The following is a 15,949-nucleotide window of genomic DNA, read 5'->3' as shown; positions in this document are numbered from 1 at the left end:
AAGCTTTACTTTAACGGTTAAAGTAAAGCTTCGTAATAATAGCGAAAGGTTCTGCTGTTTACTGGTTGAACGTCACGATAATTTATTGTGTTTCAACCTTAATGAAATGACATTGATAATGGACGGTGGTTCATCGAGGTTAATGTCCGCCAAAAAGGGCCGTTTTAGTTTTCTTTAAATCCAAACTGTCGTGAAAATATCGATCCTACGATTACTTGAGACCTTTGAAGCGTATTTATAACTTCGGGGTCGTTTGCGTTTGTTGTAAATTTTGACAAAGTTCTGCAGTTGTGTTCAGAATGAAATCGCCATATATTATTGCCGAAGTTAAACCTCATTTGACAAGATTCTGTGTTTCTTTGAGAGAAAGCGAAGGGACCCGCAAGAGCGAGTGCAGTTGAACATTGTCAATACCTAAGGAGAACGTGCGCATGCGCAACAAGAGAGGTGAAAAGGAAAAGAGCACACGCGCGGACGTGGTAGAAATCATCAAGGAAGCACGGTTTCACTTCGAGAAAGAAATGTATGAGGCAAAGTGCAAAGGTTAAAGAACAAATAGTCACATCGAGCTCTCCACCAATATAAAGCATCAGTTCAACCACCATCCAAATCGAGACGCGAACGTTCGTGGTTTTGCTCATTTGGGTTGAGAATCAAACGGTGGTGTCATGTCTGGACGTGGTAAAGGTGGAAAGGGTCTCGGCAAAGGAGGTGCGAAACGTCATCGCAAGGTACTGCGTGATAACATCCAGGGAATCACAAAGCCTGCTATTCGTCGCCTTGCTCGTCGTGGTGGGGTAAAGCGCATCTCGGGTCTCATCTACGAGGAAACCCGTGGAGTTCTCAAGGTGTTCCTGGAAAATGTTATCCGCGATGCTGTTACCTACACGGAGCACGCCAAGCGAAAGACCGTTACTGCCATGGATGTGGTGTACGCTTTGAAGCGCCAGGGCCGCACACTCTACGGTTTCGGTGGTTAAACATTTTGGGGGTGGTGTTCAACAACAAAACGGCTCTTTTCAGAGCCACCACCTCGTTCATGAAAGAGCTTCAGGCGTCACGCCAATAACTATGTATTGTTTGGTAACAAAAATGCAATGCAGACAGTGGGGTTTATTTCGCTTTGGTTTTCATGAGATGAAGCTGAAGGGGTCAAATAATACACGTGGTTAAAAATAAAATGGAAAGGTTGCGGTGGGAACTGGTTTTGTTAAGGTTGTGTCGATAACCGAGGGGCAGATTATGTGTAACAAATGTTAATTTTCATCATTGTCCTCGACCATCCACAATTACCAACATTACTTGAGCTGTACTTTAATACTCGCCGAAACCCGTGGAACATCCACGGAAGAGAGGATGTGGTGTATGGATAGAGTGTACCATTATGGATGGCATAGGGGATTTGCTTGTCCGAGTAAGAGTTAGGAAGAAAGATGAGAATGAAGAGTGCGTATATGAACAACGTATTTATTGCAATCTACTTAAATGACAACGCTACGATATACTTTTGAAAATATCACGCACCGTCTCGAAGTCAATGCCATCCTTTTATCTCTTCGTATTGTTACATATTTATGTGAATGTATGTGAATTACCATTCGGGTCTTTGCTTATCCATGCGTATTAGATTAAGGGTTGTTGTGGTTGGAGGGTCAGGAGCCCTTCTGAAAAAGTGTCTGGAATTGATTAAGGGTTGTTGTGGTTTGAGGGTCAGGAGCCCTTCTGAAAAAGTGTCCGGAAACGGAAGTGACCGGAAACGGAAGAAGAAAAGACACGAGGAAGAAAAGGGACGAGTATTATTCTTCCTCGCCCCGCTCCGACCAAAGGTCGGATCGACCTTGCGCTGCGTGGAAAAGCGGCGTTCCGAAGCCCGTCTGGCGAGAGGAATTACCGGGACGTGTACCTGCCCGGTGGAGACATCAAGTTGACTTGGGGCCGTGCATCGACCCCGCGTCTGGCACCGTTCGCGGCACCGTCGAAACAGACGCGTGCGGGTCGCACCTTGGGGCCTAACGCGCCTTGCAAGCGGCGTGGGGCTTTTGGCTTGCTCTACGGTACCCGCTTCGCGTGGCCACGAGGGGCTGCAGCCACGGTGCCTGGTACGATACCTGCCCGGTGGAAAAACGTCCACCCGGGGTTCGTTCAACCGCCCGAGTGCGGCGACGCCGACCAGTATCTTGGTCAGGAGGGGCCCAGAGACATTGTGAGGAGCAGAGACCAAAAGGGGGTCGTGAGTACCGAAGTGAACACACATATATAAGATGGCCATCTTAATCATATAGGGGATTGATTGTGGATTGGGAATTGTTGAGGGTTGTTTGCTATTGATTGCTCGGGGAAAATCTCCGTGGTTGTATCATTGAAATTGTATGGTGTCATTACCATTGAAATATATCCTTGAACATCAGTTTTCTCTTGGGTGGAATTCATATGGATTGCGTGGCGAAAGCGCATATATAATACAACCTTCTGGCGAAGTTCCTCTCACGGTCCGGGGGTCACCGAGACCAGGTATTCACCGAGGGGACCACGTAACAGAATTGGGGGCTCGTCCGGGATCTAAAATTGTATAAAATAATAAAATAATATTTTTATTAATTAAAATTTATTAATTAAGTATTAAATGGAAAATTTTTGGGGAAATTGGGGTAAAGTCTTGGGTGAAGGTTAACAGGTGTTAACGATAGTCACCATGGCGTTTGTGGCACAGAACTTTGCGGTAACACCGAGTGAGGCACAGTTCCGAGCGTTACTAAAGTCGGACCTCTTGAAATTGGCCAAACATTTTAACTTGGAGGTCCGAACTAATTTGAGGAAGGCAGAGTTGCAGGCCACGGTGATACAATCTATGGTGGGATTAGGAACATGGGACGAGTTAGCCTGGGAGTGGCTACCCGAAGAACCAGAAGACGTTGAGCTCCGGAAACTGGAGTTGCAATTACGGAGCCAGGAACGGATCAAAGAAGAAGAAAGGAAAGCAGAAAAGGAAAGAGCAGAAGAAGAAAGGAAAGCAGAAAAGGAAAGAGCAGAAGAAGAAAGGAAAGCAGAAAAGGAAAGAGCAGAAGAAGAAAGGAAAGCAGAAGAGAGGAGAGAAGAGAAACAAGCAGAGGAAAGGAGAGTGGAACGAGAACTCCAGGAAAGGTTAGCAGAAGAAGAAAGGAAAGCAGAAAAGGAAAGAGCAGAAGAAGAAAGGAAAGCAGAAGAGAGGAGAGAAGAGAAACAAGCAGAGGAAAGGAGAGGGGAACGAGAACTCCAGGAAAGGTTAAAAGAAGAGGAAAGGAAAGCAGAAGCGAGGAGAGAAGAGAAACAAGCAGAGGAAAGGAGAGTGGAAAGAGAACTCCAGGAAAGGTTAGAAGGGAGAAAAGCAGAGGAGAGGAGAGCTGCAAGGGACCTCGAAGCAGAGGAGAGAAAAGCGGAAAGGGAATTAAAGGAACGTGACATGGAGCTTCAGCAAGAAATCAAATTCAAGGAGCTGGAGTTAATGAGAGAACGGGGAGAGGCACCACCCTTGCTGACGGGGTCGACACCTAACCAGAAAACCTGGGATGTGGGCAGACATGTGAGGCTGGTTCCACCGTTCAGTGAAAAGGAAGTCGCGAAATTTTTTCCACACTTTGAGAAAGTGGCTCGACAATTAAACTGGCCGGAGGAGACCTGGACCATACTCGTGCAAAGTGTGCTGGTGGGGAAAGCTCAGGAAATTTATTCGGCGCTACCAATGGACCAATGTGCAGATTATGAGGTACTGAAGAAGCACATCCTCAAAGCCTATGAGTTGGTTCCGGAAGCCTACAGGCAAAAATTCAGGAATGCCAGGAAGAGGGAGAGTGAGACCCATGTGGAGTTTGCCAGAGTGAAAGAAAACATGTTTGATCGGTGGTGTGAGTCAAAAGGAGTCGGGAAAGACTTCGAAACATTGCGGGACTTGATCCTGGTGGAGGAATTCCAGCAGTGTGTCCACGAGGACATCAAAGTGTACCTGCAGGAAAAGAAAGTACCAAAGTTGTGGGACGCAGCCACCATGGCAGATGATTATGCCTTAACCCACCGAATAGGGGTCCACGAACCTAACTCCTCGCCTAGATCTCCGCAGGGGAGGTGGGGAACAGCAGGTGCGGAGAACGACCATACATGGCGGAGGCCTCGAGATGATTATGGGGACAACTATGATACCCCACCTGTTCGAAATCAGAGGGATGCGGGCCCAAGACAAACTTATAGTTCGGGGGGCCCGAGGCAGACCACGTGTTTTTCCTCCGGGCCTACTTGCGCTTTTTGCAAGAAACCTGGACACTTGATGTCCAGTTGTTACCGCATGAAAAGGGAAGACCCAGAGCGGAGTCCGACTATTACGACTCCAAATGCAATGGCCATTGTGAGAAATCGCCATCAAAAGGGTTACCAACCATTTATTTCAGAGGGGTTTGTGTCACTGGATGGAGCCTCGACTAACCGGAGACCGGTTAGGATATTGAGGGACACAGGAGCACATCAATCTTTAATGCTTGAAGGCGTTTTGCCATGGTCCGAGGAGACGGCAACGGGGGATAGTGTTCGTTTACAGGGGATCGGGGACGGTGTTAGTGCTCCACTTCATGTCATCCATCTGGAGTCCGATTTGGTGTCAGGACCGGTCACCGTCGGTTTACAAGCCACGCTTCCTGTAGAGGGTGTATCTGTGGTTATCGGGAATGATTTGGCCGGGGGTCAAGTTTATGGTAACCTGAGGGTTGGTAAAGAGCCCAGCAGGGAAAATAACACCACACCAGCTCGGGAGGGCGACAAAAGTACCAAGTTATTTGTAGGGGGACTGAACTTCAAAACAGAGGAAGAAGTTCTGACCTCTGTCTTCAACAGATATGGGCCGCTGGTGGAAGTGCGGTTGGTAAGAGACTGGGAAACGCAACAGTCAAGAGGGTTCGGCTTTGTCACGTTTGCCAGCACAAAAGACGCCAGAGAGGCAGAGAAGAATTGGAATGGCAAGGATTTGGAGGGTCGGACCATAACAGTAGGGAAGGCATTTCGTAGGCGTCGAGAGGTCTACAGGAGAGGACAACTGGGCGGTAGTTTTGGTGGTGGCCACGATCAATATTATTATGGAGGCTCCCTGAGTTACGGCCGCTCCCGAAGGAAGGATTGGCAAAGTAGTGGCCGAGAAGGAGACCGCTATTCATGGGACTACAGGGACAAGTGGTCCCACCCTAATTATTAGGGAAGTTCTGAGAAGTTGAAGCACTGAATGCGGCGGAGCCGCCGAGCCAAGATTCCTACACGGATTAACCGTGAACGCCGTTCCTAAAGGCGTCCATGTAGAGAACTTTCCTGCACGGACTAACCGTGAACTCCACGTTCCTAAAGGCATCCATGTAGTGAATACTCGGCTTGGCTTCCCGGGAAAAAGTGCTATCGAGTGGCTTAACTTTGGATCTTTGATCAACCCTTTAACCTTCATTCGCAAGAAACTGACGGTCAAAGTCAGAGGGTCATGAGATGGAGTTTGATTTGGCAGGGACAATGTCGTTGCTGGTGCTTAGTCCAGAGGGAGTAATCTGGAGGGGTTGTGGTGAAATTTTGGTTGCTTGATTTTTAAGGGATAACTGTGCCCGGGGGGAACTGATAATGTGGGGGGGGGGTTGAGTTATCTGGATTGTTTCTCCAAATTGGCCGGCAAAGAAAGTTTTCGCTGGGTTCAAACTTTCTTTCTTGAAGGGGGGGAGTGTTACATATTTATGTGAATGTATGTGAATTACCATTCGGGTCTTTGCTTATCCATGCGTATTAGATTAAGGGTTGTTGTGGTTGGAGGGTCAGGAGCCCTTCTGAAAAAGTGTCCGGAATTGATTAAGGGTTGTTGTGGTTGGAGGGTCAGGAGCCCTTCTGAAAAAGTGTCCGGAAACGGAAGTGACCGGAAACGGAAGAAGAAAAGACACGAGGAAGAAAAGGGACGAGTATTATTCTTCCTCGCCCCGCTCCGACCAAAGGTGGGATCGACCTTGCGCTGCGTGGAAAAGCGGCGTTCCGAAGCCCGTCTGGCGAGAGGAATTACCGGGACGTGTACCTGCCCGGTGGAGACGTCAAGTTGACGTGGGGCCGTGCATTGACCCCGCGTCTGGCACCGTTCGCGGCACCGTCGAAACAGACGCGTGCGGGTCGCACCTTGGGGCCTAACGCGCCTTGCAAGCGGCGTGGGGCTTTTGGCTTGCTCTACAGTACCCGCTTCGCGTGGCCACGAGGGGCTGCAGCCACGGTGCCTGGTACGATACCTGCCCGGTGGAAAAACGTCCACCCGGGGTTCGTTCAACCGCCCGAGTGCGGCGATGCCGACCAGTATCTTGGTCAGGAGGGGCCCAGAGACATTGTGAGGAGCAGAGACCAAAAGGGGGTCGTGAGTACCGAAGTGAACACACATATATAAGATGGCCATCTTAATCATATAGGGGATTGATTGTGGATTGGGAATTATTGAGGGTTGTTTGCTATTGATTGCTTGGGGAAAATCTCCGTGGTTGTATCATTGAAATTGTATGGTGTCATTACCATTGAAATATATCCTTGAACATCAGTTTTCTCTTGGGTGGAATTCATATGGATTGCGTGGCGAAAGCGCATATATAATACAACTTTATGGCGAAGTTCCTCTCACGGTCCGGGGGTCACCGAGACCAGGTATTCACCGAGGGGACCACGTAACAGTATACACCTCACTGATTTCTACCTTATCGTGAACAGGGTAAAGCCTACTTTGATAATCATGAACGGTAGCAGATGCAGGAGTTGGTGAAACGAAAGGGGGGCGGGGGGGTGGGGGGGCTGATCATGACCTACCCGACGCCACATGGCCTACGCCATTTCATTTGTTGAGATCATGGCCACAACGGAAACACAACTGGATAGGTAGGGCCTAGGCCTACGCCTACGTTTCGTCACTCGGCGAAGTACACTTTGTTTTAAGCTTTCAGAAGCTGAAGCCTTGTTATTTATTGCTTTATATGATACTGATGGGCTGCTGATCGGTTTCACTTCGTCGTAATCACAGTATATGGAATAAATTATGGTAAACCCACCTGATGAGGTTAGCGTACACCGCGATCGATGACACCAGCACAAATGGCGGAATGCATGCTCTGGATTGTCCACTCAGTGGACGGCTTGCTGTCGCCTTCAACTGTCCAATCAGCGGACGGCTTGCTGCACCTTCACCCAGCAGACGCCAATATGATGGCGTCGTAAGATGGCGTCGTATCGGCCGTTAATCGGATGCTTTTGGGCCCCAACGTCGGCTAATTCAGATTTTTCGAGTATGGCTGTACGTGATAAACAAAGAGCGCGGTTCGTAGATCGTAAATCCATTAGTGCCGTGGGCATCGGGTCATTGAGTGCGGCGTAAAAGGGATAACAAAGTCGAGTCCTTACAGTATTATTATAGAGATGAACTCACATCCCCCCCCCCCCCCCTGCCTTTGCACGTTACATGACAGATGAACTCGAAAAACTATCACTTGTCAGCCATGTGGAGGTTTCATTGAACGATCCTGAACCCTTTTCATTTGAGACACAGGCAGACGACACCGTATTGTTTCATCACGGATTCTTCTCGGGGTCTTCATTAGAAATATGGCAAAAGTGCTTCACAAAACGGATTCCATTCGACAGACACACTGTGTGTTGGAAGAATCAGAGATACAACATTGTCTCAGAGTTGAGTTTAATCGTGATCGATCTCAGACAGCATCTAAAGAGAGAACCAGCAATCATAGTATTAGTGTTACTACAGGTACATTCAGGTGTATCTAGTGAAGCGAGCATGCAGCGCGCAATGCAGAATCCTTACCATTCTCCGGAAGCCCGGAGGTGCTATCACGTCACATGGCACAGAACTACCTTCTGCGCTGAAAGGCAGTCTCTTTTATCGGAGCCGTGTAGCGGCAATAAGTTGAATAACATCAGGGTCGTAACTTCGGTGACAATTTCACCAGTGTATACACATTGTACACAAAAACATTGATACATTGTTGAGTTATGAGAAATGTCGATTACACTTTCAAGAAAGGTGTTGTGGCTCTGAAAAGAGCCGTTGGGTGTTGTGGGGTTAAGCACAAGACCTTGGACGAGCGGGTTAAGCTCGCTCCCCGCGGATACGTCGTGCCAGCTGGATGTCCTTGGGCATGATGGTGACACGTTTGGCGTGAATCGCGCACAAATTAGTGTCCTCAAACAGCCCAACGAGGTAGGCCTCGCTCGCCTCCTGCAGCGCCATCACTGCGGAGCTCTGGAATCGCAAATCGGTCTTGAAATCCTGTGCGATTTCACGGACGAGGCGCTGAAACGGCAGCTTGCGAATGAGCAGCTCCGTGGACTTTTGGTCGCGCCGGATCTCGCGCAGCGCCACAGTTCCTGGACGGTAACGATGCGGCTTTTTCACGCCACCGGTGGCTGGAGCACTTTTCCGCGCCGCCTTTGTCGCCAACTGCTTTCGGGGAGCTTTTCCACCTGTCGATTTACGGGCGGTTTGCTTCGTGCGAGCCATCGCGACCGGCAAAGATCAATATAAAACAACAGCGACTAAAACAAGAAGTGAAATGCGCGGCCAGATTTTGTTTGCGCCGAGAGACGCTTCGGCTATTTGCTATTGGCTTCCAGGATTTGCTCGTTTGCTATTGGCTGCCTCAAAACCATTCCCATTCGCTGAGGAATTAAGCCCCACCTCACGCTCCATCCATTGGTCGAAACTTCATTCTCCCCTCTCCATTGGCTCAAATCTGAGGCCGATGTGATCCGCTCCGTGAGGGAAAGTTCCGTCCGCCTTCCCTTGCTCGTTTCTCCCACCAATATCTATCCTGAGCTCCTTTGGGCCTGCTCAGCGCTTCCGTTAACGTGAAGAAGCAAAAAGCAAATCCTTGCCGAATATTTCCGTTTGTGTCCCGTAATATAAAAAATTCACTCACGAATCGATTTCAAAATTGGGTAGTTTGTCTTGGTGGGACGGAACTACATTTTAATTTTATCACAGTCGTTGTACGTTATTTGTAAATAAAACATTATTGCGATATTGCAGAAACCGAACATTTGTGAATAATTCGAGAAACAGAAAATGGACGTAACAAAAGCTTGCTTGAAAGACGAACGTGCAATTGCGCAAACCCGGCAGAATGGTAATTCCATCGCCGAACACAAGCAGAAGATTAAATTATTTTGTTTCCAGAGCTCCGATCTGATGGCGTTGCCGGCGACATTTTGACCTCCCTCATCGGTCTGTTTGAGGACACGAGTAGAGCGTCATCCACCGTCCACAAAACTCGAAACCTACAAATCCCTTTTTGTGCATTTATCTGTCAGAATGGATTTGTACAGAACTTGAGAGTAAAGAAGAAGGGAGATCAAACGGTAATAAGGCAAGGATCTTCCACTGAGTTGTTAATGTGTGGAATGGTTCCTCCGGAAAGGTGGTGGCAGCAGAAACTGCATTCGTCTAAATTGGAATGAGATAAGTACCCGGAAATAATGTAGATCGAGACGTTTAGGGATGTTTGCAGAACTTCTTGGTCGCTTGAGCAAGGATGGGTCATTGTGAACACCATTGCGCATTGTTGGCTGTGGGGGAGAGGGGGGAAGGGGGTGGGGGGCAGGGAGGGAGGGAGGAGGAGAGGGGGAAGGGGGCAGGTGGGGGAGGGAAGGGGTCTTGCTCGTCAAGAGGTGGTGTCTGGTCGATGTGTTGTTTCTCACACAAGAACCGTCTTCAGAAAGAATAATTCCTCCCCCCCCTCCCCCACCCCCACCCCCGGAAAGAATAAGTCCCCCTCTCTCCCACCCCCGCAAAGAAAATCTCCATCCTCCCCCACCCCCGGAAAGAAAATCTCCCCTCTCCCCCACCCCTGCAAAGAAAATCTCCCCCCCTCCCCCACCCCCGGAAAGAAAATCTCCCCCCTCCACCACCCCCCCGGAAAGAAACAACTGATATATAAAAAATTCTCATTTTTGATATAAATTGGTCTGGTGTTGATGAGGTGCAGTAATGACGGACCGAATGGACACCTGCTGGGTCAACTAAACTCCTTCCTTGGAGGGGGAGGGGGGAGGATCCTCTTAGTCAGGTTCAGTATGTCCAGATTTAAAGTTTCGTTGGATTTTTTGGGGGATTTGGAAAACGATATATTTTTGGAAACTATATTGTATAGTCAGTCAGAAAACCAATGTTGCTATTTGCACAGACTCCTGTATGGCGGCCATCTTGGATTTTCAAAATTGCCGCCGTATAACTAATTTTTCCCAATATCTCAGCTTCTAAATAACATAGAGCTTTGATTCTAACGGCTAAACATACATTTTCAAGGGCCCCAAATCCAATGGTAACAAGTTCGATAAGCTAGACATGACCATAGAGCTCCTATGTGGCGGCCATCTTGGATTTTTCAAACTGGCCGCCGTAAAATTGATGTTTCTCAGGATCTCATCTTCTAAATAAGACGGAGCTTTGATTTTTCTAAATCCCAAAAACAATCCAACGAAATCTAAAATCTGGACATGCTGAACCTGACTGTGTTGACTGTAATGAGAAATACTATTCTACTGCGAGTGTTTTGCCCTTTGTGGGCCTTTGTGGCATACTGCCAAATAACACACAGATACTCCTAATGTTCATGAGAACTTAAAATCTGTTTACGGGTGGACAAGCTACTAAAGTAATAAGTTTGATCCCCAGGGTACAGCTGAGGAAAATAATTCGTTTACAGCGTGTGTTTTTGTATTATTTATATACTGAGCAATATACCTGATATTGTGGTGATGGTGGTAGTGTATTTGTAGCCTATTATACATCAATATGTCTGTGGTGGTGGTTGTATATATCGGTGACGGTTCCCTTTGCTTTGCTGTCTTTGCAGGTTCTACATGTCACATTATGAGTGAGATGCAACAAGATAGTGAAGGGGCGGGGCAAGCCCAGGAGTCCACGAACTGTAAGCAGTGCATTTTATGCAAGGCTGATGATGTCAAGAAAGGATCCCTGGTGTTAAACCCCAGAATAGATTCCTACCAACATTTATTGAAGACAATAGAAGAAAGGGCCAGTTTGCATGATGGCATCTACGTTCAAGTCCATAAACGACTCCAAAACAGCACAAAAGAAACACTCTCTACAGAGAAGGCAGTTTGGCATCGCACTTGTTACTCCAGTGCAACTAACAAGAGCGAGATACAACGTGCCAGAGACCGCCATGCGCATGCAGTAACAACTGGACACTATACTGCAAAAAAACGCGGACAGAAGAGAGGAAGCACAGAAATGGACGAGCCAGGCTCATCAACATCTGATGCAACATCCCCGTTCACACGCTCGTGTACAGTGCCACTGGATAAAGAGAAGTGTTTCTTCTGCCAGAAAGATGATGGCCAACTACTCCACCAAGTTAGGACTGAAAATGCTGGTCAAGAGCTTAGAGAGGCTGTAGAGAAGTCCCAAGATGCATTATTGAAAACACGATTCAACACATGTATCTCACCAGGTGATGCACACGCAATTGACCTTCGGTACCACAAATCTTGTTGGAGAAGACATGTGTTCCATGTAGTACGAGACAGACCTAGCGCAAACAGAAGCAGCGCAGACAAAGAACTATTGCTGCAACGGGCAAGTCTGATTGAGATGATCAACCTGATAGATGTCAAAACACAAAACCAAGCTTATCTCTCCATGGATGACATTGAAACCACTTATGTCAATATGATTGGCGCAGAACACTTGGAAAAGCATGTACCTACATTCAATAGAAAGTGGCTGAAAGAAAGAATCGTCACTGAGTTGCCAAGCATGACATCTGTTCTCCAAAAAGACCGAAGAAAATCGGCCATCCTCTACTGTCCAGATGCATGTGAGGAAAGCATGGTTCATTCTGCAATCACAAGTGATGGCGATGACGAGAACAACATGAAGACAATCTACAAAGCAGCACAAGTGATACGGAAGAGCATCGCAGAATTAATTAAGAAGGACCAGGAAGCAAATACCATACAGGTGTCCAGCGATATCAACGATGTTCCGGCTGAACTATACACCATGATCCGCTGGGTAATGGTAGGGCCTGTCGACAAGCTGGAAACTGAGAAGAGGACCAGTGTTGTTGACAGATCAACACTCACTGTGAGTCAGAACATCATGTATGGATTCAAATCCAACAGACAGGTGAAGTACAAACCAAGCAGCGAATCCGCAACATTCAGGCCACCCCATTCAAGAGAAAACCCCCAAGTCCTGGGATTGGCTCTGACTGTCCATCATGACACACGCAACAAAAAGCTGATGGGACTTCTCAATACACATGGCTACTGTGTTTCGATTGTCCGCGCCCTCCTCATGGAAACTGCTCTTGCCAATGCTGTCGTAGAAAACACCAGGCAGTTTGAAGGTCTGTACATGCCACCATTCCTGAAAAGGGGAGCCTTTGTGTTCTTTGCTGCAGACAACACGGACTTTGCCGAGGATACTCCTGACGGGAAAGGAACCACTCACGCAACGATTACTGCAGTGTACCAGAAGTCAGATGTCCCTGGAGAACCAGTTGCGCAACCTCTGATCATCGGTGATGCACAGAGTCTATCGGTCACTCCATACCATGTAGATGTGCTGCACTGTGACAAGCCGAAACCACAGCTTACAAAGAGAACAGAGGAGTTTGTCATCAACAAGGGGGTCTCCAGATCCTATCAACTGACACAACTGGGATGGGTTGTTGCTTCTGCTCTATCCAGGATGAAAGCGAGGGAACACTCCAGCAAGATTCCAGGTTGGGCAGGATATCGCTCTTGTCTGAACGCCAGTCCATGACTCGGGTTGGTGCCTTGCCACTACTTCCAGAGGTGGCGCATGAGTGGCCAACCCTACTGACCGTGATCATGCAAGCCAGTCAGCTAAGGATGTTGGCAGTTGGTGAAGATCATCCCACTGTAATTTCATTTGACATGGCCCTCTACAAGAAGGTGGTGCAACTGCTGGATGCAAGACCTGACTTGAAACGCACAGTCGTCCCCAGACTGGGTGAGCTGCATGTTGTCATGGCAGCTCTCCGAGCCCTCAGAGCCTCCATGGAGAACTCAGGCATTGATGATACTTGGGTAGAAGCTGATGTCTATGGTCCAGCCACGACGTGGCAAATCCTGAAATATACACACTACAAGCGGTCTCTCCGTGCCCATATATATTCATATGTAGCACTTTATGAAATGGTTCTGGAGGAGTTCTTGAAGGACAACCCACAAGTAAAGGATGTGTGTTTCGAGGCAACAGAGGGAGTAGAAGCTGCCTGTGCTGAGACGAACAAGTGCACGAAAGCTGAATCTGTAAAACAAGCAAACACCAAACTCCTTCAAGTCTTGACATCTGATGGGGTGGTGACGGCACTCGAGGAGTGGGAAGCACAGAGATCCAAGAATGCAATGTTCAAGTCAATGATGAACTATCTACATCGGGTGGAGACAATCCTGTTATTCGTGGCAGCATCACGGAGTGCTGACCTGGTGCTTCACCTCCAAGCTGGAGAAGAACTGAGGAAGTTATTCTTTGCCATGGTCCGGATCAAATACAAGCGGCTCTGGCCCCGATACATCGCAGACATGTATGACCTAAGAACCAATCACCCTAGGACCTGGGAAGAACTAGGAGCTGGCAATCTATCAATAACCAAGAATGACATCCCGTTTGTATCCATTGGACCAGATCATGCATGTGAACATCTGAACAAGCTGATGAAGATTCACTCTGGACTGATTGGCATCTCTAACAATGCCAATGCTAGACAGAGATTCTTCATGGTTACACCAGAATTATCATGCCTGTCAAAAGACTTCAATAGTCAGTTTGGCCTGGAAGGTGACAAGATCACAGAACATCATGACCTTGGTCCAAGTGCAGTCAAGAGGGAGCATGAAGCAATCAACAAGATCAAGGCTGCGATACTGAGTCACTGGAATCCATTTGACACTGAAGGTGACAAGCTGCACAATGTGATAACGAATGCTTACATCCCAGACGAGTATGTACCACAGATCTTGAACATTGATGTCACTGGTCAGAAGTTGTATGAAGACTACGTGTCGGAGCGTATCAATGGAGATGTTAGCCTCTGGGCACCAGTCAAGAAGGAGAACAACAAGATGTTCACGTCTGGGAAAAAGAGAACCACAGTGAAACTCAGAGACAGGACTGTGGATCTGAAGGAGACTAAGGAACTGTACGGAAGGCTCATGGTCCTTGCCAAGTCAAACAGAGATGTCAACCAGAAATATGCCATCGGAAATTACGAGTTCACTGTGACACCAAGAGCACTGTTCGCTCCAGATGGGACAATTCTTCCATGCACTGACAAGTCGAAGTTAATTCATCTCCTCGACAAGTTAGCAAGAGCAGAAATTCACCCCGAAGATCAGCAGCAGACACCAGCTGCAAGTGTTCTACAAGAAGATCCAATGGACACAAGAACTATGGCATCCACATCTAGTAAACCTACAAGTCGGAAGATTGCACTGGTGGATGGGATGGTACTTGTGCATAAGCTGACAAAGAAACCAGCCACTGTAGTGAAAGTCAACGATCTGGGTGAGTGCTTCAATGACAGACTCATGCCTCTAACAAAAGATTGTGATGAGATCATACTGGTCTTTGACACGTACAAAAACGATTCTCTGAAGAGTGCTACCAGGGCTAAAAGAAGGCAAGGAAAGGATGCAGTACAGTATCAAGTCAGAGATGACACCAACATCAAACACATCCCAATGAGCAGATTCCTTTCTCATGACAAAACAAAGGCTGATCTGACTGACTATCTGGCAGCGAAAACTCTAGAATACAACAGTCACTCATCCAAGTTGATCATCACGTCTGCTTCAGGGCGTACTAGGAGCAACAGTGACCTGCTCTTTGAGGACAACAACCATGAAGAAGCTGACACCCTGTTGATCCACCAGGCCATGCTGGCATCCCAGCGAAACCCACATGATGAGCAGTTGGTGTTCTTCTCTCCCGACACAGATGTCCTGGTACCAGTCATAGCAAACTATGACCTACTGCTGAGGAATACATCCATTTCCATGGCCTCTGGAATACTTCAAATAGAGCCACTGTGGACAGCTCTAGGGGTCGAAAGAGCAAAGGCGTTGCCAGCCTTTCATGCTTTCACAGGGGCAGACAACACTGGGAGGTTCTCTCGAATAGGCAAAGCAACCTGGCTGCATGTCTACCTCAAAGCAAGTGAAGATGTCATAGACACCGTGCGAATGCTTTCAGATGCAACTGAAGTGACGGAGGACATGTTGTCCACACTAGCTAACTTTGTATGCGCTGCTTGCTCTCCAAATGGCATCCACATCGACAGCATCCCCGAACTACGATGGTATCTCTTTGGCAAACACATGGCAGAAAGTGACAGGCTTCCTCCTACTCTTGGAGCTCTCAAGCAGCACATCCTTAGAGTCCATATCCAAGCCAGAGTGTGGGGTCAGGTAAGCATTGCTCAACAGGATCCTCAGCTGAATCCCCTGCAAAACGGCTTTTACAAAGACACGGATGGACAAGTGAAACCAACCACAACTGAGGAGCCTCCAGCCCCCAAGGCCATCATTCAAATGGTTAGATGTCAGTGCAAAACAGACTGTTCTTCATCTAGATGTTCCTGCAGAACAAACAACTTGGCTTGTACAGACCTTTGTCAGTGTGACATCCAGTGCCAAAATGATGAGGACTCTCAAGATGTGATGAACGAAAGCGATGATGAGGATGATGATGACTTTACTCAATAATGAATCAAAGCTCTGTGCTCTTTAGAAGGTGAGTTCCATAAGCTTTACGGCGGCCAGTTTGAAAAATCCAAGATGGCCGCCACATAGGAGCTCTATGGTCATGTCTAGCTTATCGAACTTGTTACCATTGGATTCGGGGCCCTTGAAAATGTATGTTTAGCCG

The 15,949-nt window shown here is 47.8% G+C and overlaps 2 protein-coding genes and 1 pseudogene across 2 annotated transcripts in view; all 3 read left to right on the top strand.

Moving 5' to 3' along the window:
- Nucleotides 1–15,949, top strand: part of LOC137424868 (uncharacterized) — a 114,386-nt pseudogene that overhangs the window by 69,006 nt on the left and 29,431 nt on the right.
- Nucleotides 669–1,104, top strand: LOC137426172 (histone H4). Its single transcript, XM_068114861.1, has one exon. It carries the CDS (start codon nucleotides 669–671, stop codon nucleotides 978–980), a length of 312 nt encoding a protein of 103 aa, XP_067970962.1. The 3' UTR covers nucleotides 981–1,104.
- LOC144891756 (uncharacterized) overlaps nucleotides 11,987–15,949 on the top strand; it is a 97,640-nt gene continuing 93,677 nt past the window's right edge. The window contains exon 1 of the mRNA XM_078776033.1: nucleotides 11,987–15,814. Within this exon, the coding sequence (XP_078632159.1) occupies nucleotides 12,718–15,786 (3,069 nt within the window). The 5' untranslated portion in view covers nucleotides 11,987–12,717 and the 3' untranslated portion in view covers nucleotides 15,787–15,814. The remainder of the gene's footprint in view (nucleotides 15,815–15,949) is intronic.

The sequence above is a fragment of the Myxine glutinosa genome, chromosome 4 (assembly GCF_964187855.1).
Source record: "Myxine glutinosa chromosome 4, kmMyxGlut1.1, whole genome shotgun sequence".
NCBI classification, from domain to species: Eukaryota; Metazoa; Chordata; class Myxini; order Myxiniformes; family Myxinidae; genus Myxine; species Myxine glutinosa.
This window is presented reverse-complemented; position numbering and strand designations above follow the sequence as displayed.

Bases quoted from the DNA above. Each gene is read 5' to 3' on its own strand.
- LOC137426172 (XM_068114861.1), top strand. From the start codon at position 669: ATGTCTGGACGTGGTAAAGGTGGAAAGGGTCTCGGCAAAGGAGGTGCG.